Source organism: Syzygium oleosum, unplaced genomic scaffold, assembly GCF_021117445.2.
Source record: "Syzygium oleosum isolate NSW1041296 unplaced genomic scaffold, Sole_v2.1 Sole_v2.13, whole genome shotgun sequence".
Classification (NCBI taxonomy): Eukaryota; Viridiplantae; Streptophyta; class Magnoliopsida; order Myrtales; family Myrtaceae; genus Syzygium; species Syzygium oleosum.
In genome coordinates, this window is record NW_026607497.1 from 6,610,193 (window position 1) to 6,638,055 (window position 27,863).

The following is a 27,863-nucleotide window of genomic DNA, read 5'->3' on the forward strand; positions in this document are numbered from 1 at the left end:
AACCTATAGGGTCGGTCCAGTCCTCAGTCTTAGGCTCAATAGGGTCAGTCTCTGGTCTTAAAAATTGGGGACCAAATACTGTGCAGATTGGTCCTTAAATTGGGTGCTGAAACGGCTCAATCCGGATCATGCACATCCCTAAGTGACCCAGTCGGGGCTCTACGTAACGCCATTCTCTCATTGTCATTAACTCATTATAAAATGACGGTCTCGTGAACCGGCTATTTGCGACTCCCGTCAACATTCGCTTCTGACGAAAACTACCAAAAGTCCTGCTCTGCTCGTACTTGAGAGAAAGTAAGAGAGTGAGAAAGAGAGATGGCAGTAGGAGTCGACGGCAGCAACACCAATGGCCTCGGCGGCAGGATAACACTGTCGGTGGTGATCACCTGCATCGTGGCCGCAACGAGCGGGCTCATCTTCGGGTACGACATTGGCATTTCAGGTGCGTCTTCTGCCTCTCTCCTCTGTCCAGTTTCATCCGCTGTCTTCGAATGAGATGATGATATATGCACTTCAGACGGTGGGGAAGGTTAAAACGATCGAATCGAAATACCTCGTACTCGAAACCGCAAATGAATTGTCATGTCTTCTTCCTCGAGCAATCAACGCGAAAACATCAAATTCATCCCCATGCCTTATGTCCTCCTATCAACACCTTCATAGTTTCAGCTCCAGTACACGCAGAACACGATAAGCCTATGTGAAACGGACTCGATATGACCCCTTCACACGTTATATTTGCTTCGAGTAAGATGCCGGTTTCATTCAACTGCTGTCATTTGGATGAATCGATGATGTGGGATTCTCGTGAAGTAGTGCGCGTTGTTTTACTGTTGCTAATCCAAGCAAAGCTGACGTCAATCTTTGCTTTGCATTTCGTTTGCCTGCTGTCAAATATTTTTAAAATTAACAGAATCACTTGATTAAAAAAATAGTGATCATAAATGAATTTGAATGCTTTCTTTAATGATTGCTAATTTCCTCTCTCTTCAAGGCGTAATCTTTTATATATTTGTCATGAATATGAAGCAACATGAGAAAGTTGTACGAATTCCATGATTCTCAATGCTAAAGCTGTGTTCATCTTGAGGGAGGTTCTTATGCTTTACTTATCCTTCTATTGATTACTATAGTATCGCTACAGTGATTGTGATGGCTAGCTCCAAGTAGAATAAGGGTTTTCCTTATTTGTAATTATGGAAAATGAAAACAATTAGTATCGGCAAATTGCGGAAAATGCTAAAGCTATTTTCATCTTGAGAAGGTTATTATGTAGGTTGCCATCAACATCTAATAAGGTCTTTTCCTTATCTGTAATTATGGAAAATGAAAACAATTATTATCGGCAAATTGTGGAAATTGCCAAAGCTGTTTTCATCTTGAGGAGGTTCTTATGTAGGTTGCCATCAGCATCTAATTAAGGTTTTTCCTCATTTGTAATTATGGAAAACGAAAACAATTATTATCGGCTGAGTCAACCACGTTAGCCATTTAATGACATTAATTTTATGACCTGTTTGCATAGAGCATAGAGATCTATTTTGCAAAAGGATAGAGAGCCCTAGGTGTACTTCATTCCCACCATTAACTCCATCATCTATCTATTAGACCTGTAAAATGGGTAGGTCGAGTTGGGTTTGGATTGGGCCATAATTGATCCGACTCAAATTGATCCATTTAACTCATTCATGACCCATTATCACAATGCAAATTTCACAATCCATACCCAACCCAATCCATTTAACTAAATCTAGGAAAGCTTGTTTCTTATGATTTTTTTTTAAAATTGTATTGCTAAAACACTTTCATGCAATACAAATCGAGTAGAAAATTTTTATATATTTTTTGTTAAAAATTAAGGCTTTGTTTGTTTCGCGAAAAATGTGACATTTTTGGAAAATATTTTCTAGGAAGTCATTTTCCAGGAACATGACAACATTTTCTGATATTTGGTTGAAACCTAAAAATGAACTAGAAAAATATTTTCCAGTATAAAATATCTAATTTGATTTTCCTCTGTGCAATCATTTTAATATTTTTTTTGTTTTTTTTTAAGAAATCATATTTTAATTATTTTCTTTTCTTTTTTCTTTTATTTTTTTATTTTTTCTTCTTCCTCCGCCGATGGCTGGTTGGCAGTCGGCCACAGGTGAGGGATGAGCTCGAGGCTCACTATAGGCTAACGAGGACTTGGCCTCGCCGGAGGCTAAAGAGGCTCGAAGCCTACTAGAGGTCGGTGAGCTCGTCCCTCACTTGTGGCTGGCCGCTAGCTGTCGCCATGGCCAGCCACCGGCAGGGGAAGAAGAAAAAGAAAAAAAAAATTCAAAATATAAAAAATTCAAAATTAACAAAATAAAAATCATAATATTTTAAAAAAATAAAAATGACATGTTTATCATCCACTTAAGCTTGTTATGTAACCCATTTATGACCCATTTAAGCTTATTTGTAAAACTAATGTCAACTAATTTATGATTCACAACCATTAAATATAAGTTAATATATGGATTTTTGACCCATTTTGCCACATCTACTACCTATATAGGGCAAACAATTGCTACACATTGCTCCAAAAGGAACATGAAAAGTCAACACATGGGTAAAAAAGAGGAACTGTCCAAACCCAAGATGATAATAGTGCTTGGTAGATGAACATTGAACATGCAGTGTTCGTCCTTATCCGAAGAGTAAGTTAGGCATGAGCCGATAGCTTGGCTCGCTCTTTAAGCATTTTCAGATGGTGAGTTGCAGAGGACAGTATGGAGGAATACTCGAAAAATTATTACATGAGTGTAGTATATTTGTGAAATGACTAGGGCCACCGTTTTGTCTAATAGTTCGACCGATACATGTATTTTCATGACAGGAATGCAGCAAAAATGAAAATCTACAGACTTATTGAAAATGGACTTTGTGTAAAAAGCACCCATATACCATCGGTGTAGTCTTTATATAAGCAGTTTCTCATATTGCGATCTCTGACTATATTTTATTTCAAGTAAAAGAAAAAATAGACCCTATTCTCGTGTACGGTATAAACTCTTCAATCTACTGAGGTAATGCCAACTAGTAGATTAATTTGGGTGTTGAACGCACAAGTAAATTTATTCATGTAATGCCGACCAGTACGCAGCCTTGACATCAATTTTGGGACATACTCAGGGTTAATGGACAAATCTATGCAAGAAACAAGAGATATACATTTTAGTGGACTAACAGATAGATGGTGCAAATTTGCAATTAATTTGTTTAGGGGGTGTCACTACAATGGTTCCGTTCTTGAAGAAATTCTTCCCATTGGTACTAAGGAAGGCTGCCGAGGCCAAGACGAATATGTACTGCGTTTATGACAGCCAGGTCCTGACGGCGTTCACGTCCTCCCTCTACATCGCGGGGTTGGCCACGTCCCTCTTGGCGAGCCGCCTCACTGCGGCGTTCGGTCGGAGAAACATGATGGTTCTCGGTGGCTGCACCTTCCTTGCCGGGGCCACCATCAACGGTGGAGCTGCCAACATAGCCATGCTCATCATCGGGCGTATCTTGCTTGGGTTCGGTGTCGGCCTCACTAATCAGGTAATAGTTCATTTGCTGTTTCACTAAGTTTTTTTAAAGAAAAGAAGTCCTTTTTATATCAAGGTTGTTGACTTTGTGCTCCTGATTTCATGGTTAAGGTTTAGCCATTCTGAAATTGCTGGTACGTTCAGGCTCTTAGTTTATGATCAATTGAGATAAAGATCTTCCATTTGGACTCTTCAGTTGATATTTTTGTGATCGACGAGACATATGTAAATGTATCGTGGTAGATGATCAAGTTCATTTTATATTAGTTTGGTGGAGACTTAATAGGTTAGAGAAATGTACACTACTAAATTCTCAAGGATAATATCTATATGCTAGTTTTCCGTTCAACGATAAATAATATATAATAAATTGAATCTTGACCATTGAAAATAATAAGTTTAATCAGATCCATGGTTCGGATTCAATTTAGTATACAAATTAGATTCATGCAATATACCCTTCTTTTTGGAAGAGGTTTGTCATCGGTTTAGTAAATGATGAGAATTGTATCTTAGGCAACTCCTCTGTACCTCTCCGAGATGGCCCCGCCGAAATGGCGCGGTGCCTTCAACACCGGCTTCGAATTCTTCCTAGGCGTCGGGGTGCTCGCCGCCAACTGCATAAACTACGGCACCGCCAAGATGAGCTGGGGATGGCGACTCTCCCTCGGCCTCGCCGCGGCCCCGGCCGCCATCATGACCCTCGGCGCCCTCCTCATCTCTGACACTCCCGCGAGCCTCGTCGAGCGCGGCAAGCTCGCTCAGGCAAAGCAAGCGCTCCTCAGGGCGCGGGGCCACAACACCGACATCGAGCCCGAGCTCGCGGAGCTCATCAGGTCCAGCGAGATAGCGAGGGCCGCCAACGAGGAGCCCTTCGTGACGATCTTCGAGAGGCAGTACAGGCCTCACCTGGCGATGTCGATAGCGATCCCGTTCTTTCAGCAACTTACAGGGATCAACATCATGGCATTCTACGCGCCTGTTTTGTTTCAGTCCGTGGGATTCGGGAGCGACTCCGCTCTGATAGCGGCGATAATACTTGGATTGGTGAACTTGGGATCGATTCTGGTGTCTATGTTTGTGGTGGATCGTTGTGGGAGGAGGTTTTTGTTCATTGAGGGTGGAGTGCAAATGTTCCTCTGTCAGGTACGTAATTAGCCCCCTAGCTTATTAGCAATGCATGAGCACGAGGCGTGATCCGCATGCAGATATTAAAGAAGTAACGTGCTTTAAAGAGTAATGCTCAAGATACAAAACTAACTGCACCGAGATATTTATACGATCACAATGCTCAACCAACCCTCCATCTCGAGGTCAATCTTGTAATCATAAATCCACGTGAGCCCGTAAAGTTAAACCGTGTTTTGCTTATTGTTCAGGTTGGTGCGGCATGTGTCTTGGCCGCGACGGCGGGCACTTCTGGTACGGAGCGCATCGGCAAGGGCTGCGCCATACTAGTGCTGGTGCTGATGTGCATCTACGTGGCCGGGTTTGGTTTGTCGTGGGGTCCCCTATGCTGGCTCATCACGAGCGAGATACTCCCAATGACGATTCGTACCACGGGGCAAAGCATTAACGTGGCCATGAATTTCGCGGCCACGTTCGTGCTGTCGCAGACCTTCCTGACCATGTTGTGCCACTTTAAGTACGGCGCTTTCCTATTCTACGCCTCTTGGATCGCCGTGATGACGATCTTTGTGGTGCTCTTCTTGCCGGAGACGAAGGGGATTCCTATGGACTCGATGCATGTGGTGTGGGAGAGACATTGGTACTGGCAAAAGTTTGTTAACAAGGAATCATACTAGCTCGTATTATTGTCTCTGTTGATTTGAGGGGGCAAAAAGGGCAGATAACGTACTGCGATTCTGAGAGAGACGAGGGTCGGTATGCAAGGAAATTTCATGTGTTCATGACTTGGACGCCACATGCTTCAAAGAACATATTAAATTTGGGTCTTCTAATGCTATAGAAATTCATGCATCTTATTTCATTGCGATGTAGTAAGTTGTGTTACTCGGGGGAAGGAAAAGACGTAGTAAGTTTGATAAAGTGCAGGAACTGCTCCATTGCTTCATGGCGGCTGGTAATCTAATTAGTAATTACAAATTGGGTAGTATTTGAGTTGTATAATGAACGTATGGCCTAAAAGCATATGGGGTCAGAAGTCTTATAGAGGGGATCGACCATAGATGCAGCCAGGGGTAAAGATTTGACCAAGCGGATCACCGCCTAGTCAGGTTAGAGCGTCATGCAGAATTTAACCTTTGCTTCGTCTAAACAAGTTGCAGAAGAGAATTTATGTATCCAATTCACCCATTTCGCCTAAACGTATTGGTCAGGATGACCCTACAAATTGCATTCCCACATCTGGCACTCTTCCCTTGAACGGCTAAGAGATAGCTGATACCTCAGGCATCAATCCAACAAAATTGGATAGTCATGTTCATAATGCCACTTTTAAGTGCTGTAGAGACCGAATACTCTGCCATCAGGGAACTGGAAAGAGCAGACCTAGTTGTGCGTCTGATGCAAAACTGAGGTTTATTTTTTTGCTGTCTTACTTCACATATATGAATCGCGACCCAATACCAGATATCTGCAGTGTGATTATAAGTGATGTACAAGTGAAGTTAAGAAGCATACGTCTGTGTACCGTCCCACTTGTAATTTCTGTGAATGTACAGATTTACAGAGACTGCCAGTATCTTGCAAACCATTTCACCCAAAGATGTTGCAAAAGAATCTGTTCTCCGGAAGAAATGCAAGCTGGTTGGTGTGATGCTGAACATGTTCAACTGGTTGGGCCCCCTGAATGTCACGAATTCAGTTAAATGAAACAGAGAATTGCAAGTGATGGAAACGCTTAAGCCTAGGCCAAGAAAATTGAAATTAGAGTGACGAACAAATAGCATTTACTGTAACGATAAGCAGGAAATTCATATTTACACACCAAGATTTCTCTAAATTAAGTTACATAATCATAGGTAAGCTGATCACGTGGACTCCGATGATACTACAACCTTGACATAGATTCATACGGAAGAACAAGCAGAATTTTCAATTACAGGAATAAAAGTCAATCAAAAACAAAGAAGGAAAAATGACTGCTGTGAAGCTCTTCCTCATCATGATTAGTACGATCTGCCAGAAGACAAGGTACCGCCATTTGTATCCCACTGGAGAACATTGAACGTAACTCTCATTCACACCGCTAATCTATCCTCCATGCCTTTAATTATTGTTCTGTTCTTCAACAAGAACATCTCTATGGCTGGAAAATTAGTGTGATTTCTAGAGTACAATCTTCCAGAAGAAAACTACATATATCCAAGTAATGCTAAAAATGTTGTTGGAAGATCCATTTGCATGAGTTCATAAATGTAACAACTATATGGAAGATCCATTTGCATGAGGACCTAGTTATAAATGGAGAGAAAATATCATGAAAAATAGGAGACAAATATAGTGTTGGCAGTAACAAATGAGACTCAGATAACGCGACCATTAAAAATGAGAACTGGTTGCTTCTTTTTCTTTTTCTGGTCTGCGGTTGGGAGTTTTGAACCTCCAACCTCCCGTCCCCATGTCCACCCACTGGCCACTAGGCCGAATGCCCAGTAGATTGGGAAATATTCAGATATGAGCAGATCTTTGTACCCAAATTCAGGGTGGGCTCAGGGCCTAGCAGAGCTACAGGTGTTATGCTGTGTGATCTATTAGCAAAGACTGAACAGTCTCATTAGCGGTCTCCGCTATATGATCTATTTGTCTAAATTCTACCATAGAATCATCATTATATCTAAAATTCATAGTATAAGATAGCATTATCAGTTCGTTAGATCTCAGAAACATTTCAGAACCAACAAATACCTCAGTCAAATGCATAAGGATCATCGACATAGGGATTTAACGATCCTTCTGTGAACAAATCACCTATATTCGAACTTCGTGGAGGATGAACTCCCTTTGTTCCCTGCACAAAGAGTGCAGACCAAGAATGATCTTTAAATACTCAGAAAAAATCATTAATTACAGGTTCTGAAAAAAAAGGCAAATCATGTGACTTGATGTAAGGCTAATGACAATGTATGCTGTATTACATATATTTATACAAATTCCTACATGTAATTATTATTTGGTATCCACTGTAAGACAACATATCAATTTTGTTCTGTTGCTCTCAAACTGTCGGGATTTACCTGTGGCAACAGTCAGAACCAGGAGGTGCCACGTTTTTTCAGCCTCTTCAACACTATACCATCATTGAATATATATAACAACAGGGGCCAGTTAGAGTTCCTTTCACTTAGGGTGCGTTTGTTTCGCGGAAAATAAATGGTATGGAAAATATTTTCCTAAAAATGATCACTTGTGTCGCTTACAAGAATGAATAAACGAACGAAAAATATTTTCATCGTCAAGGAAAATATTTAGACATAAATTATTGTCGATAATGAAGACGTTTTTCATTGACTAATTATTTTAAGCGATGCATGCAATCATTTTTAGGAAAATGTTTTCCAAATCATTCATTTTCTGCAAAATAAAACGGAACCTTAATCTCTGAAAATTTACTATTTAAAGTGGTTCTTTAAAGTCTTTATTGTAGTGGGTCCTTGATCCATTTCTCTATTCACTTTTAAGTGTGAGGTCTACCCATCGAATTGCGAACAAAAGACAAAAAGTATCATCGGGTTTCTTCCTCTTCCTTCACTAATATGGATATTGCATCCTTAGGTATAGAGAATCAGCGAAAGAACGTAAGATATCAACAGAGACAAGGTCAGGATGTGTAAAATACATACTTCATCCTGGTGGAATTGGATTGAAAGGTACATGCATAAATTAATCTATTATTTTTATCCCACTATTCATCTGATCCTTTATGTTGTAACATATGAGAAACCTTCGCAGGTACCTTTCCTCAAAACTGACACAAGTAGTTGAGTACTGTTCTAATAAAATAACCATGGATTGAGTCCAAGCGGCTCATCACAAGGGAGATGAAGGAATTGCCTAGACATAGTCTTCTGGTAACTGAAAAGTGAAATTGATACCAAACTCCTATAGTTCAAGTATAAACACTTATCTATTAGTTTTGCCCGTACTTACCTTTACATCCTTGGGGGTGCTCATTCTTGGTGAAACCATCCTCTTATGTTTTCTTGGATCCTGCAGCAATGAGATACATTGAAGGGCACCATTGTTTGGCAAAACAAAGGCTAGCAACCTAACTAACGGAGGACCAACAATCAGATGCTAATCTTATGGTTCAGTCAGACTAGATACATGCCTCAAACATTACAGTACTCTTTGTCTTTCTTCTTTTGGTAATTGTTCTTCCATTTGTCGTCTCAACTTCATATTCACGGTGAGTTACCTGTCATGCAGAAAGTAAACTGAGTATACTTGACGATATCATGAGGCAGGCAGAAAGCACTTGCACGAGAAATATCGGACTGATTATATCAATTCATGCAATGGAAGAATATAATACCGGGTGCAGAGGATAAGAAATGCACCTTAGATGACACTTAATGATAGACTTCTGTTTTTTGTGTTAAGATCACAGTGGATAACAACTTACCTTCTTGCTATGCTTGGGAATATTTGCCACACTACCAGTATTAGTGTTCTCTACTTTTTTCAACAATTTTGACACAGGTGTTTGAGTTGCTTCAGGGATAGGTGAATCCTGCAACAACGATTGGAATCAAAATGAGATGAGAAGCCGATTTTCTATTGGCTGCAGAGCAAGCAAGAGAACAAGTTAGTGTTTCCCGGTCACCTGCTCATCATCTTCTGCTCTTGAGACATGCTGGCTTCTTCTACTACCGTTAGAATTCCTCTTCTTCATTGAAGTGATTGAATACTCCTTTCAAGAAAAACATTCACAATGACAAGAGGAATTATATCGTATAAAGCTCAAGGCATATCTCCATATTCTTATTGTTAAATCAACAGATGATGCGTATCCAGATGAGATGGAATTTATATCAATCATCACAAACATGAATTTCCCAACTGTAAAATTCAGGTACATCTTCTTAATATCTTCACACTATGATGCATATATATGCGGACAACATCCAAATGGGACATGAGGTTAAAAACGTGGTAGTCCTTACTGGTGCAAGCATCAAACTCAGAATGCCAATAAGAGAAGAAGACCTCTTTTAGTTTCCAAAGAACAACTCCCAAAATGCATAGGCAGATAGATAACACAGACAAGGTGCATCATTTTGCATCGAAATCACAAAAAATAACTTCTTATTTTATTATCTGCATTTTCTGGGCATCTCATTGCATCCAAAGTTGATGCTACGAGAAGTGTGTTATGCATGCAATAGGGTGTCAACGGAGTTATGCCTATTCAATACTTTCAATAGACTTCATGATCAAAAGTCATACATCATTAGATTGAGTAGTACAAAATTGGTTCATTTATTAGCCATCCTGGACCACAGCAAAATGCGGTGAGACAACCTTAAAGAAAAGAAAATATCTTGCACAATCTTCAGCAGAGAAAAAACATTCTCAACATCTTGAGTTTTCAATTCCTTTGAACCAAACTAAATATTCAGCACAAATCTAAAAGAAAATGTTCTACACAAATGTAAAGTAGCATCACACAATTAACTCAAAGTATGAGTTTTAAAGAATGACATATCCTGCATGGAGGTCTATTGAAATAAAGATTCTCTATGGGATTGATTAAGGAAAAATAGTCAAGACCTAACCTTTCTTGAAGTGACCTCTTGATCCTCCTGTGGCTTGTCGGCCATTACTCTCCACTGTAATTGCAATAAAGCTCTCTGTCTATCTTCCTGCAGTGCATCGTATGAAGTCAATTTCCGATACAGTTCATAAAATCCACTTTAAGACTACAGATATTGCATACTTTGGATTTCTGCCGATCCAATTCCTCTTGCAGTTTTCTACATTCATCTTCATACTGACACTGTACAGCTTTCATCTGAGCTTCATGTTCATTCCTAAGCGCGGTTGTTCTCTATATGGTTAAACAAGCATCACAAATCCAAACTATAAATGAATCTGGAAATTCATCTTGAAGCTGGTACCACATGCACCTCTCTCATCTCGTTTTCAGATTCGATTTGGGCACGTTTCATCTCTTCATTGTGGTTCGTTTTGAGAATTAATTCCTTCTGGTTGTTTTCCTGATGAATGCGACTTACCTACATCACAGATGAGATGAAATCAATTTGAATTTGATGGGACCATGCAAAGTCAGTTTGCTAAATTGTAGTTCACACAAAACTAGCTAGTGAGAGCACATAAGACTTGTCCAAGAAGTTTCTCTGGAACCGCATTTTGGTTTTAACTGTGCATATCTATTTATTCCCTACGCTTTACTTTGAAAAACGCAACACTAGAAAGTGAATTTGATATTAGTCCTTTCAATTTCATAAACCAAATATTTTAAAAGGTAACTATACCCAAAGCCAACATGTGAACGTACCTCGCAAACTTAAAAGGATAATACATAGATGTAAGTCTCAACTGTGAGATAAAGTAATGCCAAATAAAACCATATAGCTCAGTAACTTCAGGGCCATAAAGAATATTAAGGAAAAGATGACAAAAGATCAATATGAAAGTATGCATTGGCTCTGAATCATACTAAAGCAGCATGTTCCTCCTGGACGCATATCAAATGCTGCCTTGATTCTTCTTTGCAATCAGCAAGTTTTTTATCACACTCAACTTCCATTTGTCTGACAACTTTGTCCACCTGAAGCCTCAAAGGGAACAGCAGCCAATTATATCAATACATTATGGAAATGTGGGCCACAGTTTGAAGAAATTACAGACCTTTTCTTTTTCCTGATTGACAATCTCCTGCTTTTCCAGCTCAAATTTTCTTCGAATGTCATTAATGGCCTGATCATGCTCGTTGTTAGCACTCAAATGATTACAAGTAATTTGAGCTACATGCAGAGCATGACAAGCAATGAAACCTGATCATTCTTCTGACAAAGTTCTTTCAAATGCCTCGAAAGTTCCATCTGTTTATTATCAAGCATCATATCGTACTGCTTCTTGGATTCTGCTAGTCTATGTTCAGCTGAAGTCAGCAATGCCTGATTCTGCAGCAACATGCTGGTATGAAGAATATATAGTACTCTAGGAGTGTTCTAAGTTCATGAATCATTATTTCAAAAGTTCACCTCGGAAATTTGGTCTTCTAGCTTCTTCTCTCTATCCTTGTAACTGAGAATAAGGTTTTCCTTCTCCTCTAACACATTTTTGAGATCATCAACTTGATTCTCAAGTGCATCCGTTTGCTTCTCAATTTTCTCATTCACGTCTTGAAGCACTTGTATTTCTTCAGCCTTTTTCTGTATCTCTGCTCGAGATTTCTCATTATCATCATTTTTCCCACTCTCTAATGCTGAATACTTGACCAGCAAATCTTGCTGTGAGACATAAAGAAACAGGTTGAGGACAGCAACAAAGCATGGTTACAAAATACAAAATGACCAAAGCAATAGTTTTAACCATTCTATCTTCAGAAGATTTTGCACTCTCCAGAAGAGAGCTAATTTTCTGCTCTAATTCAGAAACCAGTGAGTCAGACTCAATCTTCTTTGAGACAAGGGTTTCTGCTTCAGATTCCAAGTGCTGAATTCTCTCTTTTGAAATTCGAAGTTCCTCTGAAAGCTGTGTTATAGCCACCTCATTAGATTTCTGAAGTTCTATGACCTTACTATTTAACTCCTGATTCACCACTTGCAAAGCATCCTTCTCTGATGTTGTGAACAAGAGCTCACTCAGCAGCTTATTATGCCTCTTCTTAGCAAGTTGAGCTGTGAGGTCCATCTTCTCTTGAACTAACTTGAAGCAAGACTGGTACAGGGAGTTCAACTGATCAAACTTTTCCAGAAAAATCAAACTTTTCTTATCCAATTCCACCAGCTGTGCAGCAGTCATGTGAACAAGACTTTCAAGACTTTTAATCTCCTGGAGTGACAATACCAACTTACTACCAAAATCATCATTTCTCAACTGAAGTTCCTTCTTGTCTTTTTCTAAATTTTCTTGAGTGGTAATCAATTGTTTGATTTCATCTTCTTTTGATATTAATTTGGACTGCACTTCTCCCAATGTAGAATTCAAATTGTCCATGGCTATTACATTTTCCTCTAAAGTTGCTTCAAATTTCTTGATCATTGCATCTGCAAGCAAGATAACGATTATTTGATGGCTTTCCAACCAGATGTATACCAAATGCCCTACAAGATTCTGACCAAACAACTACATTATTAACATCATATTGAAAAACTGCACTGATAACATGCAACTAGTCTATTGCTATCTCAACCGTGTCATTGTCATCTAATGAAAAGAGTAAATCAGAAACATTTTTATCTCATCCAAAGCTAATAAAGTTCTGCAACTAACATAAAGGTTTCTTTTAAATTGTCTCATTGTCACCAACTGAACCCTTTGTATGTTATACATACATTCCGCCTGAAGCTAACATTTTTCTATATGTGTGTAGATCAAAACCAATTGTAGCGATACCACTTAGTAAAGTGCCCTGGATTTGGGAATTGCAACAATCTTTCCAAAACATTGGGAGAGGTGTATATTTTCCATTTTTCTTCCCCTGGTAGTTCATGAAAGTGATGATCCACTTGATGCTTAGGAGCATATGGATGAGAAGGATCAAGGGTCAAAACACTCATCCACTGGAGGAGCCTTATATGTTCCACTTTAGGACCTTCGTCTGATCCAGCTGAGGAACTCTCGAAATAATTCAGTTAAGTAACATCGAACTTCACAGTTCTCCGAGTCAAATGAGATAGAGAACATGGTTTCAGAATTTCATTTATATGATAGATCATTTTGCATGAAGAGCTTTCTGCAACAGCATATGTATATAAGATTACCATTCCCAAAAAAGGAACCTAATTTACCTTTCTCCTCTATGAGATTGGCTGTCCTGCACTGTTCATCTCCGTGAAATTTCTCTCGTTCTTCTTTCTCAACTCCAAGTTCCATCAACTCCTTGTCACCTAGAGTTATCATTTAATAAGAGCTTATTTGTTTAAAATTAAACCAAAGAATGACACCAAAATTCAACAGATCTACAAGAATTTACGAATACACCTAACAATTCACAACCGCACACTTCGTTGTGCTATTTTAGAAAATAAATAAAGAGAAATATGACTGAGAATGACTCACGTCTCTGAATAGTCTCCGCTGCAGACTCTAACTTCATGGAAAGCGCAGCCATCTGTTGATTCAACCCATCAATAGTGACTGAACTAGCCGACAACTTGTCTTCAAAAAACTCCTTATCTTTCTCAGCTACATTAGCAACTTTAACATGTCATGTCTACTGAATTTTTTACCAAGCTGCAAAATTATCATTTTTTATATGTAGGAAAAGTTAGAGACCATTTTGGACTTGACTGGCCAAGTGTTGCAACGTTTCTGTGAGTTGATCGCACAATGTCTTCGTAGAAGAGAATTTAGACTCCAGTCCTTTCCACAGCTTCTCATCCTCCTTCTGCTTCACCTTAAGCTTAGCATTCTCATTAAAGGCATTCTGCAGTTTGTCCTCCAGTGTACGGATGTGCTCCGTCGATTTCTTCAATTTCGTGTTCTAGAACAGAGAAAACACTCATTAGGCAGATGTACACCTCAAGTTTGTGTGAAGCATGATTAGAGAAAGCTAAAAAAATTGCATGGCAAGGAAAATCCAGTAAGATCACTAAATACCTATGAAAGCAATTCAAATACATAAGTTCTTAACTTAGCCTTCTCAAAACACGAATCATCGCGAGTTCAGAAATTCACATCCTGCGCCTTCTGCGTGCTTCCCAAAACATACGCATCACGCAATCCAAACGATTACACAAGCAAGTCGCAGCAATTGCGCAGGTAAAGATCCACACACGATCAGATTCAGAGAAACAATCAAAAGCGAAATTTCCGTTTCCCTACCGCCATTTCGAGATCGGTCTTCACGGAGGCCTGCTCCTTCACCAGTTTCTCTGGCAAACGGACAGATCAACCACAGAGAATCAACAGAGCGATCCGGAAAGAAGAAAAAACAACAGAGCACGCGAAGAAACAGATCAACAAAGCCAACGCCGCGAGAGAACCTGCGGTGAGCTTCAGATTCGCGAAGCTCCCGATCGAAAGCGAGTCCGTCGGCGGACGCGACGGGAAGGAGACGGTCCTCGCCGTCCCGGAGGCGGACGCCGACCGAGGCTTGAGCTGGTCCAAGCTCTTGAAGCTCGGAAACCCTAGCTTCTGCATCGCGAATCGACGGATCAAACGGTACCTGGAGAGGGAGGGAAGCAAGATCGGTGCTGGAATCGAGAGAGAAACGGGAGAAGGAGGGGAGCGAAGAGTTTGAGCGCGTGTCCTCAGTTCGTTTGAGTGGAAATGGATATGGCGCCAAGACTTGCGGAGTATTTATATATAGTCCGGTCCTGTCGAAGTTCCTCTCGCGGAAATTAAATTGGAAAATGTCAGCAATTTTTTTTTGGTAATTTCGTGAATACGATGCAATACGTATCATTGGTAGGTGAGATTTTTTTCAAAACTCAAATGAAAATTAATTAAGTTGCATATTGCTTGAAAGATCCGTGGACATGCAAAATATTTTTCTCCAATCATAACGGAGTAATCATAATCGGACTTTACGGTAAATTTGTTAAAATTTAGTAATGGCGATTTTTAATGTTCAAACACTTTTTGACGTTGTTCGTTATGATATATTTGGATAAGTAGATATACCTATTATGAGGGTATTCTGTAATTCGTGGATGATTACTTTCGGTTTACCTAGACCTGCTTAGTGAGAAACCATCACGTATCCACGTTGTTGAGGCTTTGAACAAGACGCGTGATTAGGACGTGGTCAAGCGGCTGTTTGAGAATTGATTGATAGTTGTAACCTGTAAAAGGGTGTATGAAACTAAATCCGGTTTCGAATATGGATGTCGCTTTGTGCGCAACATATCGTACAAAGTTAGTTTATGTTTGCGGCGGATTGCCTCGGTTGATCGACATGTTGATTTTTTTTTATCGAGACGCATACTTCAAGTCGCTATCAATCATTCTCGGCTTGAGTTTGAAGAGGGATGTTGATATCGACATTGTAAATTAGGATGATTGTGAGATGTTAATTCTCCAACTTGAAAAAGGATCTGATAATGATGGATATGCTGAGGGCACCTTACAATATACTTGGGTCCTACAAATAGGATCTCCTATCATTCATCAATGGAGTACACCAAAAGTTCATCACTCAATTCCCACTAATCCCAACAATAAATGCAACATTCCGGAGGAAAATAATCATTAATTGAACATGTCAAACAGTAGAACTGTACTAAGTGGAAAAGATCTAGCAGGAATCATGCATCATCATAACAAGGGAAATCTGGTGAAAATGCTTCTGAAACGAGTCCTCCTCCTCGTTGTTGTGGCCCGCTATTCCTAGACACATTATCACCGGGATTGGGCGTACATGCTCCGTCGAAATTAGCGGGTCTCACCGGATTTTGGTAAGATTCAGAAGGGCGGACGCCTGAGGCACGCACGCACGCGATCGACGCAGTTATGTTTTGTGATTCCAGAAACTCGATTCAACTGGATACGAACGCCCACCACTTGTACAGACCAAATCCATAGACGCATGTGTACACGGCCAAACGCAGAGGATAGATTCTAAACCTGCAAGATCCAACACTCAGAAGTCAAACTGACGGTGCAAATCCCTATTGAAAAGCATATGGAGTTATGTCCTCTCCTTTCTGCTCAACAACGCATGCAACTTCATGCTAAGATGACATCGTTTAATCTAAATCTATTTCGTTCCATCTCGGTCGAACGGACACACAGATTAAACCACCGGACTTACCGGCCGCCGGCCGGGGCGGTTGGATTCACTGTCAAGAACGAGAAACCTAAGGAGCTAAATCGCTTAAGGTAAGTATATCGCTGAGACGACTACCCCTGTGTACATTAGATGCGAGGCTCAGTTCCCATTTCCTAGAGATGCTGCGCTAAAAGAGAGATGGGGAGAGAGGAGCAGACCTTGCGAAGCGAGACCGCTGCAAAGAAATGGCGGCTCTCTCCTCGGCGCTGACCGGGGTGGTCCACTGGGAGAAGTCGCGGTCGAAGTAGTCCCAGTCCGGCAAGAGGACGCCGGCGATCCCCAGCATGCCCGCCCCGTACGTCGCCACCACCTTCTTGAAGGAGTGCGTCCACAGCCCGACCGCCACCATCGCCGCCGCCAACCAGACCAGGGACGACCTCAGAGCCGCGTCGTTGGCCATCCGATGACGACGCCGGCGAGAAGACGAGGGGAGGATAAGAAGGTGGGAGCGGAGCGGTTGGAGGCGAGGAAGCAAAGGCGAAGAGAGGGAAGAGATGGGCTTGTGCGGCGAAGGGGAAGGTGTTGCAGCGTTTCCGGGGTCATGGTGCATTTAAAGAGGAGGGTGGGAGTTCAAGCTCATTATGGGCAAAAGCATTGATGACATCACGTCCATAAAGATCACATAGATCCAGACCCTTCTAGGAAATCTCTTACGTGCACTATCGGGTGACATAACCATATATTTTTATGATATCTTTTGCATTTCATTACGACACATTGTAATGTCGAAAAATAGTCTACAACGTTGCACAACGTACGTCGCATGATCATACGGTACAGCCGAGGTTCTCTTCTCCTCTCCCGTGGAAATATACACGGGAAAATTGCCGTGTCTTTTATGAGCTGTTCGATTGTGGCAATTTCTTATCAACCCCATTTGGATTATAATTTTTTTGGTTGGATTGAGCACCGCGAGTTTGACGTGCTCAAAGTCACGACGGAGTAAACTAAGCGCATAGATCCGTGCATTTGGCACAATGAGATGGTTAAACACTAAATTTGTTACACCTAAGTGTTTTTTTCTTGTACAAATTCATAGCAAAGAGGGAAAGAGTATAGGCAAGTGAAAAATTCCCATTTTAATCTTTTTGTCATCTTAAAATGCTTGATATTTTTGCAAAAATACATCGATAAGACATACTTCTTATCTTTGTTAGCGAGATGAAGGGATACGTGCCAAGTATGTTGTGGATTTTTAAATTGTCTCGAAGGAAAAATTTGTAAAAACATAAGAATTCTTGAGAAAAAAACAAATTAGACACCAAATAATTTACGTATTCTGAGTAACTAATGACCAACTATTCATTATCTTTGGGCCCTTAGCAAACTTTAGTCCAAGCATCCGGGTTTGGGCCAAGACCTCTGTTTTGGGCCATCACCAGTGAAAATCGTCTCAATTCCTAACCCGACCCGGACTAACATAACAATACAGATCTAGTACAAGAATTTGCCCGATTGATTTCCCTACCCTGACTGCAACCAATAGATGAAATAGTTGCTTCCTTCTCCATCTATTCTTGTCTTAGCCGATAGCAGAGAATTTGAACTCTTCCAACACCCGAAAATTTACGCTTTACATCTTCAAGTAATAAGGCCAATTTCATGTCCTGAACTATATATGCACCTAATCGATTACATGAACCATTGGTTTAATGTGCGTGTCTATGTGATAAGACCATCACTTCCAAAGAAAATTGTAGTTAGAATGTCTCAAAAGGTCAAGCAAAACTAAAGAAAAGAAAAAAATGCTACCCATGTTTAGGCACAGCTATTTTTATTTTTATCTTATTTTTTGCTAGACAAATCCATCTATAAACTCTAGGAAGCGAAGCTTTGAGTGACAGAGATGGAGATTAGCATGAGTTGATCTCCTACCACTTGCTCTATCAGATGTTTGCCCAAGAAGGAATAGAACTCCGAAGCTTTGGTAGCGAAAGAAGATGCCAAATGAATTGAAAGATTCATGTTTGGTTCGGGAAGGGATTATGGAAGTTTTGAAATGAATGGAAAGATATAAACCAGTTCGTGGATGAGTGCTCTTGGAGTAGTCGGTCTGGCTCGATATTAGTTCTTCTATCTATAGCTCAAACAAAAACCGACTTCACTAGATCCTTACCGATCGTATTTTTTTTTTTTTTTTTGAAAAAAATTCTGTCATTGATAATTCTGTACTTCGTTCAAGGTGGATTTAGTTGCCGAGCAAGGCTCCTGCGGAGCCCTGAGAAATTCACCGGCGGCAGGTTAGTATTAAATAAATGCAATCGAAAGTTATCAAGATAATCCAAGAAAAATCAGTTATATCCGCTCCATTAAATAAAGAAGAAGGGAGACTGTTGACCTAAACTTGCCCCGGGAGACTTTTAAGCGTGCGAAGAATAGGCTTACGAGATCCAGACACGACAGCTTGCCGTGGGGTGTCTTGCTGCAACCAACTACCCTCGAACCGGAACGGGGAACTACCGGTCAACGTTACGTCGCCTATTATTGGAACTTTTCCTCAAAGAAATGAACAAAAAAAAATCAAAGTTGTTAGAATAATTAAATATTTATCGCGTCTTCATCTAACGGTTTAAATTTTTAGAATAGTTGGCGGTGGTTCTACAAAATTTCACTTGATATCAGAGTTGGAGGTCCTGAGTTCAAATCTTTTCAGGTCCCATTTGTCGTCTCCCCAATTAAATATGTCCACGCTTAGTACTGGTCAAAAAGACCAGACTAAGCATAAGAGGGAGTATTAGAGTAATTAAATATTAAATCACGTATTCATCTAATAACTTAAGTTTTTAGAATAGTTGGCAGTGTCTCACAAAAGTTACCTTTTGGAATAAAATCACAGTTTTATCGTTTGAAACTCAAATTAGGGATAATGACACAAATAATGTGGTCCTGGAACTTTCAATTTATTCAATGTTGTCCATAAATTTGAGCGGAATGTGCAATATAGTCCTTGAACTTTTATTTTTGTTCAATATGAAACCTGAATTTTTTGTACAAGTTCAATATAGTCTCTAGACTATATGAAAAATTTTAATGTCGCACTTTCATTAATTCAAGTTCAGGGGCAATATTGAACTTTTTTATATAATCTAAAAACTAAATTAAACATGTACCAAAAGTACGGAGACCACATTGAACAAATTAAAAGTTCATGGACTACAATGCACATTGGGCTAAAGTTGAAGGACCGCATTGAACAAAATAAAAGTTCAAGGACCACATTGTACATTTACCCAAAGTTCAGGGACCATTTATATGTCATTTTCCCCTCAAATTACTCTTGACACCACCAAATTATACTAGCAAGTGTTGCACATGCACTTGTTCAAGAGATTGAATCAAACTCTAAATGTGTTCGGAAAAAGAAAATATTTGTAGGAGTGAATTCAAGTGAATACTAATGAAGTACATTTGAGGGTTACAAAGTGAGAGATCTATAAAAAGATGAAAATGTGTCAAGGTATGAAACGCCTGAATCATAAAAATTGGGGAAGGAAAATCGTGATGACGAGATTATTGCAAATAGTAAGTAACTTTCATGAGTTATTGCGGGATTATACTTTCAAGGAAATGAAAGTTTGAAGATTCTACAAGTTTGTTTTATATATAATACCGATTATATCTGTAAACACAAGATTACCTCTAGTTTTTTTTTTCTGATGTGGCGCCTACATGATGCCAAATGGTGCCACATCAATGCCACGCCTCATCAAAATTTTATTGAAATAATGTCACGCTAACATTTTTCATCTCTCAAATTAGATAAATTCAACAGAAGTATTAAATTGCACTTCAATAATATTTAGGGCTTGATTTTACCGTTTGAAAATTTTAGAACCTGATTACTTTCTCAATTCATTGTATAACTTCTAGTGCACTTTGCCTTTCTTTTATATTAGGGGGGACCAATTGAGTTGGGGGGCCATCAAAATTTATGTAGGTTTAGTAACCAAAATGGTAAATACCATAATACCTCACATTTCATTTCAATTCTATCTTGTAGAGTACCCTTTGCATTTCATACGGAATTACATAATAAAAAGAGTCGAAACTACTATTCCCATAGAAGATCTCAAATGTCGTCTCATCTCTCTCTCTCTCTCTCTCTCTCTCTCTCTCTCTCTCTCTCTCTCTCTCTCTCTCTCTCTCTCTCTCTCTCTCTCTCTCTCTCTCTCTCTCTCTCTCTCTCTCTCTCTCTCTCTCTCTCTCTCTCTCTCTCTCTCTCCGATACGGGATTGCGACACTAGATTCGACATTGCTCATAGTCGTCGATGTTGCCACCGTGTTGATGGCGGCAGAGGTGCGATGCCGGGCACTCGCGACAGTGGCAGAGGTGAGCGGGAGGTGGTGGGGGAAGAGAGAGAGAGAGGAGGGAAGAAGTGGGGGGTTTATCTACCTTCTCCTTGATAACCAAGTATACATTGCCAATGTATATATAAAGTTTCACAGGGAATCCATCCATCACTTAATTTAGTGGTTAATGAGAAAGTGGGTAGTCATCTAACTTTAATATTAGATATGGATAAAAAAGTTTGTGAACCTTTTCTTTTTATACTAGCAATGCATGTTATAAAAACCATTTCAATTTTAATCATTTCGAGGCATTCAAAGTTCATGTCGCCTTCAAGGCTGAGTTCTTCAAGACCGATGTGCTTATACAGGTCATGGAACACACACAAGTTTCATTTTGTTTATTAACATTAAGAGGTTCAGATTGTGGTCTAGCTGCTCGTGTTTTACATAGCGTTGAATCGGTGATTAAATTGTAAATCCCGATGACCCAGCACAAAAGAGTTTTTAGGTTGAAACCTGACGAAACCAAATTACCTCGAGATCTCGAGTTGGATTATACAATCAATAGATTCACGACCGTGTGTGTTTTAATAAACAAACTAGGCTCGAGATTCCGCCATTTTCAAATGGACGCGACCTAACCACGAATTTATTATCCGTCCTTACGTATTAATGTTCGAGTTTAGGATGTTTATTGTTGTGTTCGATTAAACTAATCGCAACTTAATCTTGCTTAGCTCATCCAGCGCCCCGGTCCCTTTTGGGGATTAACCAATAGAACAAGGGCTTTCCTCAAACGGTCTTAAAAAATTAGTAAAACCCACCTAACTTTGCTGAGCATAGGGAGCAGGAAAACTACTTGCAAGAGTCCAAATGATTGTGCCTACCTGTTCTCCCTATGATTTGTGCATATCCGGAACCTCTATACCCTCTACTTTGATAAAAACACAAGTCAAAACCATCTTGTACACTACATTTTGGATTGCCCCTAGGCATTATTATTGCTTAATTATTAACATTATGTAGAGTGAACTATTCTGAACATACCAAACTCAAGAAAATAAACACCCATTAAATCGACCTTTTTTTCCCAATGCAGCCGAGATTTATTTAGTGCATCATGATGATTATCTCGAGCACAACCAGTCAACAGTCCAATATTATGATTACATCCGATAATGATTATCTGTTCTTCATCATTATAATTGGAATTTATAGACATGTGATTGACTATTATAACGAAACTTCGTGTGACTGCATGTGTCGCCGTACTTACAAACAGTAATATTAATATGTTCCCGAATGAAATAATTCAAGAGAGACTTTAGTTTGATTAAATTGGAAGCAAGGTCTTTCGATACGAGGGTCCAGAGCATAAGACGTCACGGCGTTGAATTGTGGCCATGCAGAAAAGATGACGGAAGAGCCCGCCTGTTGCGTGCATGGGGCAGGTTCCTCCAGCCAACGGGGGCCGTACACGTGCCATGCAATCAGTCTCGACATTGTTAATTTAATTATTATCTTAATGATAATAGTTTTTGGTTTTGGAAGGACGGGGAACCAGCGCAGCTTTGACCGGGAGATTTACGTGATTAGTTCCCCAAATTGCACACGTTTTTAACCATGGTAATTCTTGGTAGTTCTTAGTTAGGAATTGCGGTATCGATAGTTAGTCGGAGTCCGAGATATTTGGAGACATCGATATTCATCTTATCTTTCACTTGATCGTGTCAGTCTCGCTCGATTAGTATTATCCGTCATTGATAGCAATAATGCTGTAAACCAAGACAACCGAGTCTGAATCCTACGTTACTTTAGAGAAATGCTTTGTGTAGTCATATTCACTAGGCTTAAGTATAGCATGATAATAAATAAAGAAAAAAGATTGCTAATCCTCAAGGTACAAAAAATTAAAGACAGCTGTTAAAATAATTATCTAATATTGCTAGATTATTGGGTTTGATTGAACCTTATGTACAATACAATTTGACGAGTCAAATTTTACTAAATGGCTGCAGATATCAAAATGAATCTAAGCCATCGGGATGTGGTGGAGCTCCAGTGGTAACACATTCTAGCATAGGTAACACATTTTCTAAATACTTCCTTGATTCGTAGTGTGAACCATTCTATGTGTGAGTTTTCATAGTACGGTGCACGGGGTTTTACAGGATAGAGATTGAGGACGTGGTAACGTCGAAAGGATATACATGTCATAGAGAGAGAGCTAAGGTCTATCATGGACATCATTCTAGGGGAGTTCTCAACTCATTTCCCTCTACCGAAATAAAATAAATTTGGACAGGTTGTGTCCCCTTAGAAAAATTACAATTAGAGGGAAAAAGAATAGAGAGCAAGGGCAGAGATCTTGTATATATATAGTGTGTTGAAGCCAAGGATCCTTTGGTAGTACCACAAGGAAAGGAAGCAGCCGAGTGGAGCGAGAAACTAACAAAGGCACAGTGTCCTGAGGATTACAATCCACAAGACCCAAAAAAGAAAAAAGCCAAGAAACATCATGCGAAGATTTCCATGTGGTGAAGGCAGTGGCCTAAAGAAAGGGCCCTGGTCTTCTGAGGAAGACAAGAAGCTTCTTGATTTCATCCAGCAGCACGGCCATGGAAGCTGGATCTCTCTCCCTAAACGTGCAGGTTTCCAAACCTCTCTCTCTCTCTCTCTCTCTCTCTCTCTCTCTCTCTCTCTCTCTCTCTCTCTCTCTCTCTCTCTCATTACTAATTTGCGCGTTTATTGTGCAGGTCTAAATAGATGTGGCAAGAGCTGCAGATTGAGATGGATAAACTACTTGAGGCCGGACATCAAAAGAGGGAGTTTCTCCCCGGAAGAGGAACAAACCATCTTACATCTCCACTCCGTGCTCGGAAACAAGTAATGGATTCTGGAAACCCTACACGAAACGCTAAATTGATACTTTCGTTGCGCGCGGTCTTGTTTTCCCGTAGACATCGACAATCTCACAAACAGAGGGATCTTAGTTAATGCAATGTAATTCGTTGATATGGTTGTTATGATCGAGTAACATGCTTTTTCCCATGCGGCAGGTGGTCGGCGATCTCCACGCGACTCCCGGGCCGGACCGATAATGAGATCAAGAATTACTGGAACGCCCACCTGAAGAAGAAGCTGATCCGCATGGGCTTCGACCCGGTGACTCACCGGCGGAGAACAGACGTTTTCTCGTCGAGCTTGTCGCAGCTCATAGCCCTGGCGAACCTGAGCAGGCTGATCGGTTCTCGAGCGGTGGACGAATCGGCGCTCAGATTACAACCCGATGCTCTTCAATTCGCTAGCAGTCTTCAGTACTTACAGGGTCTTCTCCAATCTCCAGCCTCAGCCACAGCCAGCAACAACAATCTATTCAGCCAAACTTCGTGCATTACAGAGACAACCCACGATTATAACGCGTACGACCCTATCAAAGAAGACCCGGATTTTAATTCGTTATTGTCAACGACGAAATTATTTTCCGAGGGAATCGCCAGTTTCTCTCAACCACTCCAAGACAATAATTTCGCCAGCCATCATCATTTAACATCCAATAATTTGACAAACCCACCACCACTAGTCCCTTTCAGCTTCCAAACCTCGTTGCACAGCCAAGTCGAGAGGACGACGACGAGTCGATGTCTCTCCGTGGTTGACGGGGTTGATCATCATCTAGACTCTACGGAGTCCGCTCTATGGTGCGACTACAATGATCTCGATCTTTTTCTTCCTCCTCCTTTGACTGAAGCATCCGTGGTCACGGACCACTGCGACGCCAATGGCGGCGCTTCCGGAGGTTCTCCTTCTTCGGCTACTTCATCTTGGAGCGAGATTTTCTTCAGAGACCCGGCGGTGCATTGAGATGGATCTGTCTCTCCTATAAGTTTTACTGTAAAAAAGTGTGATTGAGTGATTGTTTGCACGAGTGCTTTTTCTTTGTCACTGTACACACACCGTCTTGTTACATAGATATGGTTCTTGTGCTTTTAGGCATGCGTAAATCACACACTTTATATCGGCATATACGGCATACGAGCGAGCATGTAGGGACGGGCGTTAGATCTGCATGGAGGTCTCGTGCAATCCATAAATCCATATTGTGTACATATTTTTGGAACAATCTGATCCTGAGTTTTCTGTTAATTTGGCATGTTTGGTTCCTTGGGAATGGACGGATTGGAAGGAGATAAAGCGAGAGCTACTGGCAAAAATCTTCTTGTCATCTTCCTGTTGTTCAATCTTGTCCTGACTACTCCCAAGAATTATATCATAAGGCCATATTTTCTTCGATCCTTGATTGGAGAATGTCTATGATTTATGTGTCTCTGATTTATGGGTTATAAATATGAACATCACTCACATGTAGGTTATCTATAACTCATAACTAACATATCAAAGGCACGACCAGAAGAAATCTTCTCCAATCGGGGAGATAGAGGAAAATATACCATATCTCCGTTCTACAATACTAGATCAAACACATATAAGTTACAATTGAGCACATCAAGCAAATACAAGGGAAATTGTCCAATCAGTCCAAAAACTATTGTACAGATGTCAACTCAGTCATAAACTTCTTAATTCTGTCAATTTAGTCGTAAACCTTTGCGCGAGATTTTAATACAGTCCTCTTGGCCAATTTTCGTCGGGAAATCACTGACGTGGCAATGTGCTACGTGAAATGGCCGGCGATAACTTGACCGCCACATTAGCAATTTCCGGCGAAAATTGATCGAAATGACTACATTGGAATTTAACGCAAATGTTTATGACTAATTTGGAAATTTTGAAATGTTCAAGACATAATTGTCATCTGTATAATAATTTTAAAACGGATTGGGTAATTGTTCTAGCAAATGCAGTATAAACTGGAGTTCAAAGCAAGTCACATACTAGAATTCGTGAATTTTAAATTTTCTATTACTCGAGCCTGACTCTAATAATAGAAAATCAAGATAGTTGAACTCGACTCCTCTAGACTCAGTTACAATGGAATTAAAAATGAGCAAAAGCGATGGTGCCAGAACCTCGTCAGTGGTAGATGCCGCTACCATCTCTTTCCCTCGCTCAAAACTACTTTCTTTATTTCAGATTATTTTTGTTATATTAAAAAAAATTCTGAACTTTTATTTTTCGTTATCTAAATTTTTTCTATTACAACAACAAGATTGTGCGTTAATAATAATAAATAAACAAAAAAGAAGCTCGATTGAGCAACCACGGAAGTTAAAAGGACTTAATTGAACAGACTGAAAATTGAAGAACCCGGCTACACAATCTAAAGTCGAAACTAGTTCCAAGACCGAAAATAAAACTATACCTTTAATATTCAATACTTAATGAGATTACCAACCCAACTCTAAATGATTGTCCTATTGCCATTCATGATGTAATTTCATCAAGTTCAATTGAAAAAGCAAAATACATTAATCACCTTCCTTAGCCTCATTTTTCCCAAGACAACGTAACTCAAAAAGTTTATTCTCATGTTCATTGGAGAACTTGCAAATTTTCTAGTTAAATTAGGCGCTACCACTTTTTTCTTCTGTCTCCTAACTAATCTTCTTCGTTTGTTCAAAAGAAATCAGACAAAAATCTACTCTATTCAAACTGGACCATCAAAGTAGTCGGGGCAATTAGTCCACGGATGTAAACTGTCACTCAATTATACGGAAAATTAGAGCTCTTATTATAATGAGATTCCATCCACCAAACAACATATTCAACTCTTTTATCCACTCTAGTCAACTTTCGGGCTATGGAAACACCATGGTACTCATTAAGAAATTCATCGAGGTAATTTGAGTATATATCATGCTGGAAACTATGTTAGATAAGATAAGCAATAATTCTCCAAGATGCTTCATTGATTAGCACTAAACTAAATTTCGACTTTAATTAAGGAGAAAATCCAAGCGCCCCTTGAAATTAGATTTCTTTCGGGTTACCCCTATTCTAAATAGGGGACCGGTCAAACCTATAATCAAGAGTAGTAACTACGTTAATCAACTACTCATAGGAGCTAAGAAAAAGTCGGTAATCCTATAGAAGTGACATCTAAATCACGCCATGTTATTATCCAGGTCTATGTAGAATGATCTGGTTGTAAAAGTTAGCACGCAACGATTTATTTTTTATGGCGTGTTCGATGACCTGTTTAAATGCTGAAAATTGAAAATCCTCCGCTTAGAAGTATGTTACCCCATGCAAGATTTATCTTCATGGATACACTATCTATATCTTCATATATCGTCAATCAAATCATATCGTACTTTCCGAAATATGTGCGAGACGGAATCTTGGGTCGTGAACAGGAAAGAAATGAAAGCATTTCGTGGGAATCCTACAAGATCCAAATCGAAATAATGGGCTAGACAATTTCTATGCGTACTTCTAGATTAGCCTCATAAAACTTGAAAACGTGATCATAAACTCAGAAGTCCTTCTAATTCATAATACTGATTCTTCAAATTTATTGGAACTCTAGAAAACGAGCTGGAGCGAATTAATAAATGCTGATAAGATCTTGCATGTCATGAGTGGGAAAAGGATCTTCTTTACGTGTTAAGCCCTAACCCTAAATGGCAATTAATTAATGAGTGCACGTAGGATGCTTTTGCTAGGAAAAAAAGAACATTTGCCAAGGTTTGTGCTCAACGAAGAAGAAATATTCGAGTGGGATTGACTTCTCTCGTTTTTTTTAAAAATATTGAGCAAGTGACAAGTCTTGGCCGTACTCATTAGATATGTAGGAATCAATTTTGGCAAAAAAATAAAATAAGATAAAAATAGGAATAAATTATTGTCGGGGATGCCTTCTTCCAGAAAATGAATCACAAGTGGTGCGTCACATAGATCTTTCCTTCCTCTCTTAATTGGTTGTGCAATTGAACTATTTCAACTAACCTTTTTGTGTGTTTTGGAGGCATCGTATGTTTCTCTCTCCCTGTCCTTGTTGGAGAAATCAATCATTGAATAACTTAAATCATGACTTGATCCTTCGTTTAAGCGAGGTTTGTCGATCGTGACACGGTCCTTTGTTGGTTTGACACGGAATCGATCCGATGAGAACAAGGAAA

At 39.8% G+C, this 27,863-nt stretch overlaps 4 protein-coding genes across 5 annotated transcripts; 2 read left to right on the forward strand and 2 right to left on the reverse strand.

Annotated features, from left to right (window-relative positions):
* Positions 1–250: 250 nt before the first annotated feature.
* On the forward strand, positions 251–5,783 carry LOC115674992 (sugar transport protein 5-like). The gene is made up of 4 exons (XM_030597547.2): positions 251–445; positions 3,257–3,576; positions 4,080–4,709; positions 4,943–5,783. The coding sequence occupies exons 1-4, from the start codon at positions 319–321 to the stop codon at positions 5,366–5,368; spliced, it is 1,503 nt and encodes a 500-aa protein (XP_030453407.2). The 5' UTR covers positions 251–318; the 3' UTR covers positions 5,369–5,783.
* Positions 5,784–5,879: 96 nt separating this feature from the next.
* Positions 5,880–15,004, reverse strand: LOC115674990 (synaptonemal complex protein 1-like). Of its 2 annotated transcripts, none has more exons than XM_030597543.2 (19): positions 14,705–15,004; positions 14,544–14,593; positions 13,995–14,202; positions 13,779–13,904; positions 13,508–13,606; positions 12,087–12,763; positions 11,756–12,004; positions 11,546–11,674; positions 11,400–11,468; positions 11,209–11,319; positions 10,655–10,762; positions 10,465–10,575; positions 10,304–10,390; positions 9,352–9,438; positions 9,151–9,258; positions 8,857–8,943; positions 8,676–8,735; positions 7,497–7,536; positions 5,880–6,432 (listed from the first exon to the last, which is right to left on the reverse strand). In XM_030597543.2, exons 1-19 carry the CDS (start codon positions 14,859–14,861, stop codon positions 6,194–6,196), a joined length of 2,802 nt encoding a protein of 933 aa, XP_030453403.1. In that variant the 5' UTR covers positions 14,862–15,004; the 3' UTR covers positions 5,880–6,193. The 2 variants fall into 2 exon arrangements, with proteins under 2 accessions (XP_030453403.1, XP_030453405.1); XM_030597545.2 differs by having other exon boundaries at positions 6,225–6,371; positions 7,434–7,536.
* An 800-nt stretch (positions 15,005–15,804) lies between these two features.
* LOC115674993 (signal peptidase complex-like protein DTM1) lies at positions 15,805–17,041 on the reverse strand. The gene is made up of 2 exons (XM_030597548.2): positions 16,650–17,041; positions 15,805–16,286 (listed from the first exon to the last, which is right to left on the reverse strand). The coding sequence occupies exons 1-2, from the start codon at positions 17,039–17,041 to the stop codon at positions 16,199–16,201; spliced, it is 480 nt and encodes a 159-aa protein (XP_030453408.2). The 3' UTR covers positions 15,805–16,198.
* A 6,083-nt stretch (positions 17,042–23,124) lies between these two features.
* Positions 23,125–24,927, forward strand: LOC115675090 (transcription factor MYB93). Its single transcript, XM_030597707.2, has 3 exons — positions 23,125–23,432; positions 23,538–23,667; positions 23,841–24,927. Exons 1-3 carry the CDS (start codon positions 23,300–23,302, stop codon positions 24,643–24,645), a joined length of 1,068 nt encoding a protein of 355 aa, XP_030453567.2. The 5' UTR covers positions 23,125–23,299; the 3' UTR covers positions 24,646–24,927.
* Positions 24,928–27,863: the final 2,936 nt, after the last annotated feature.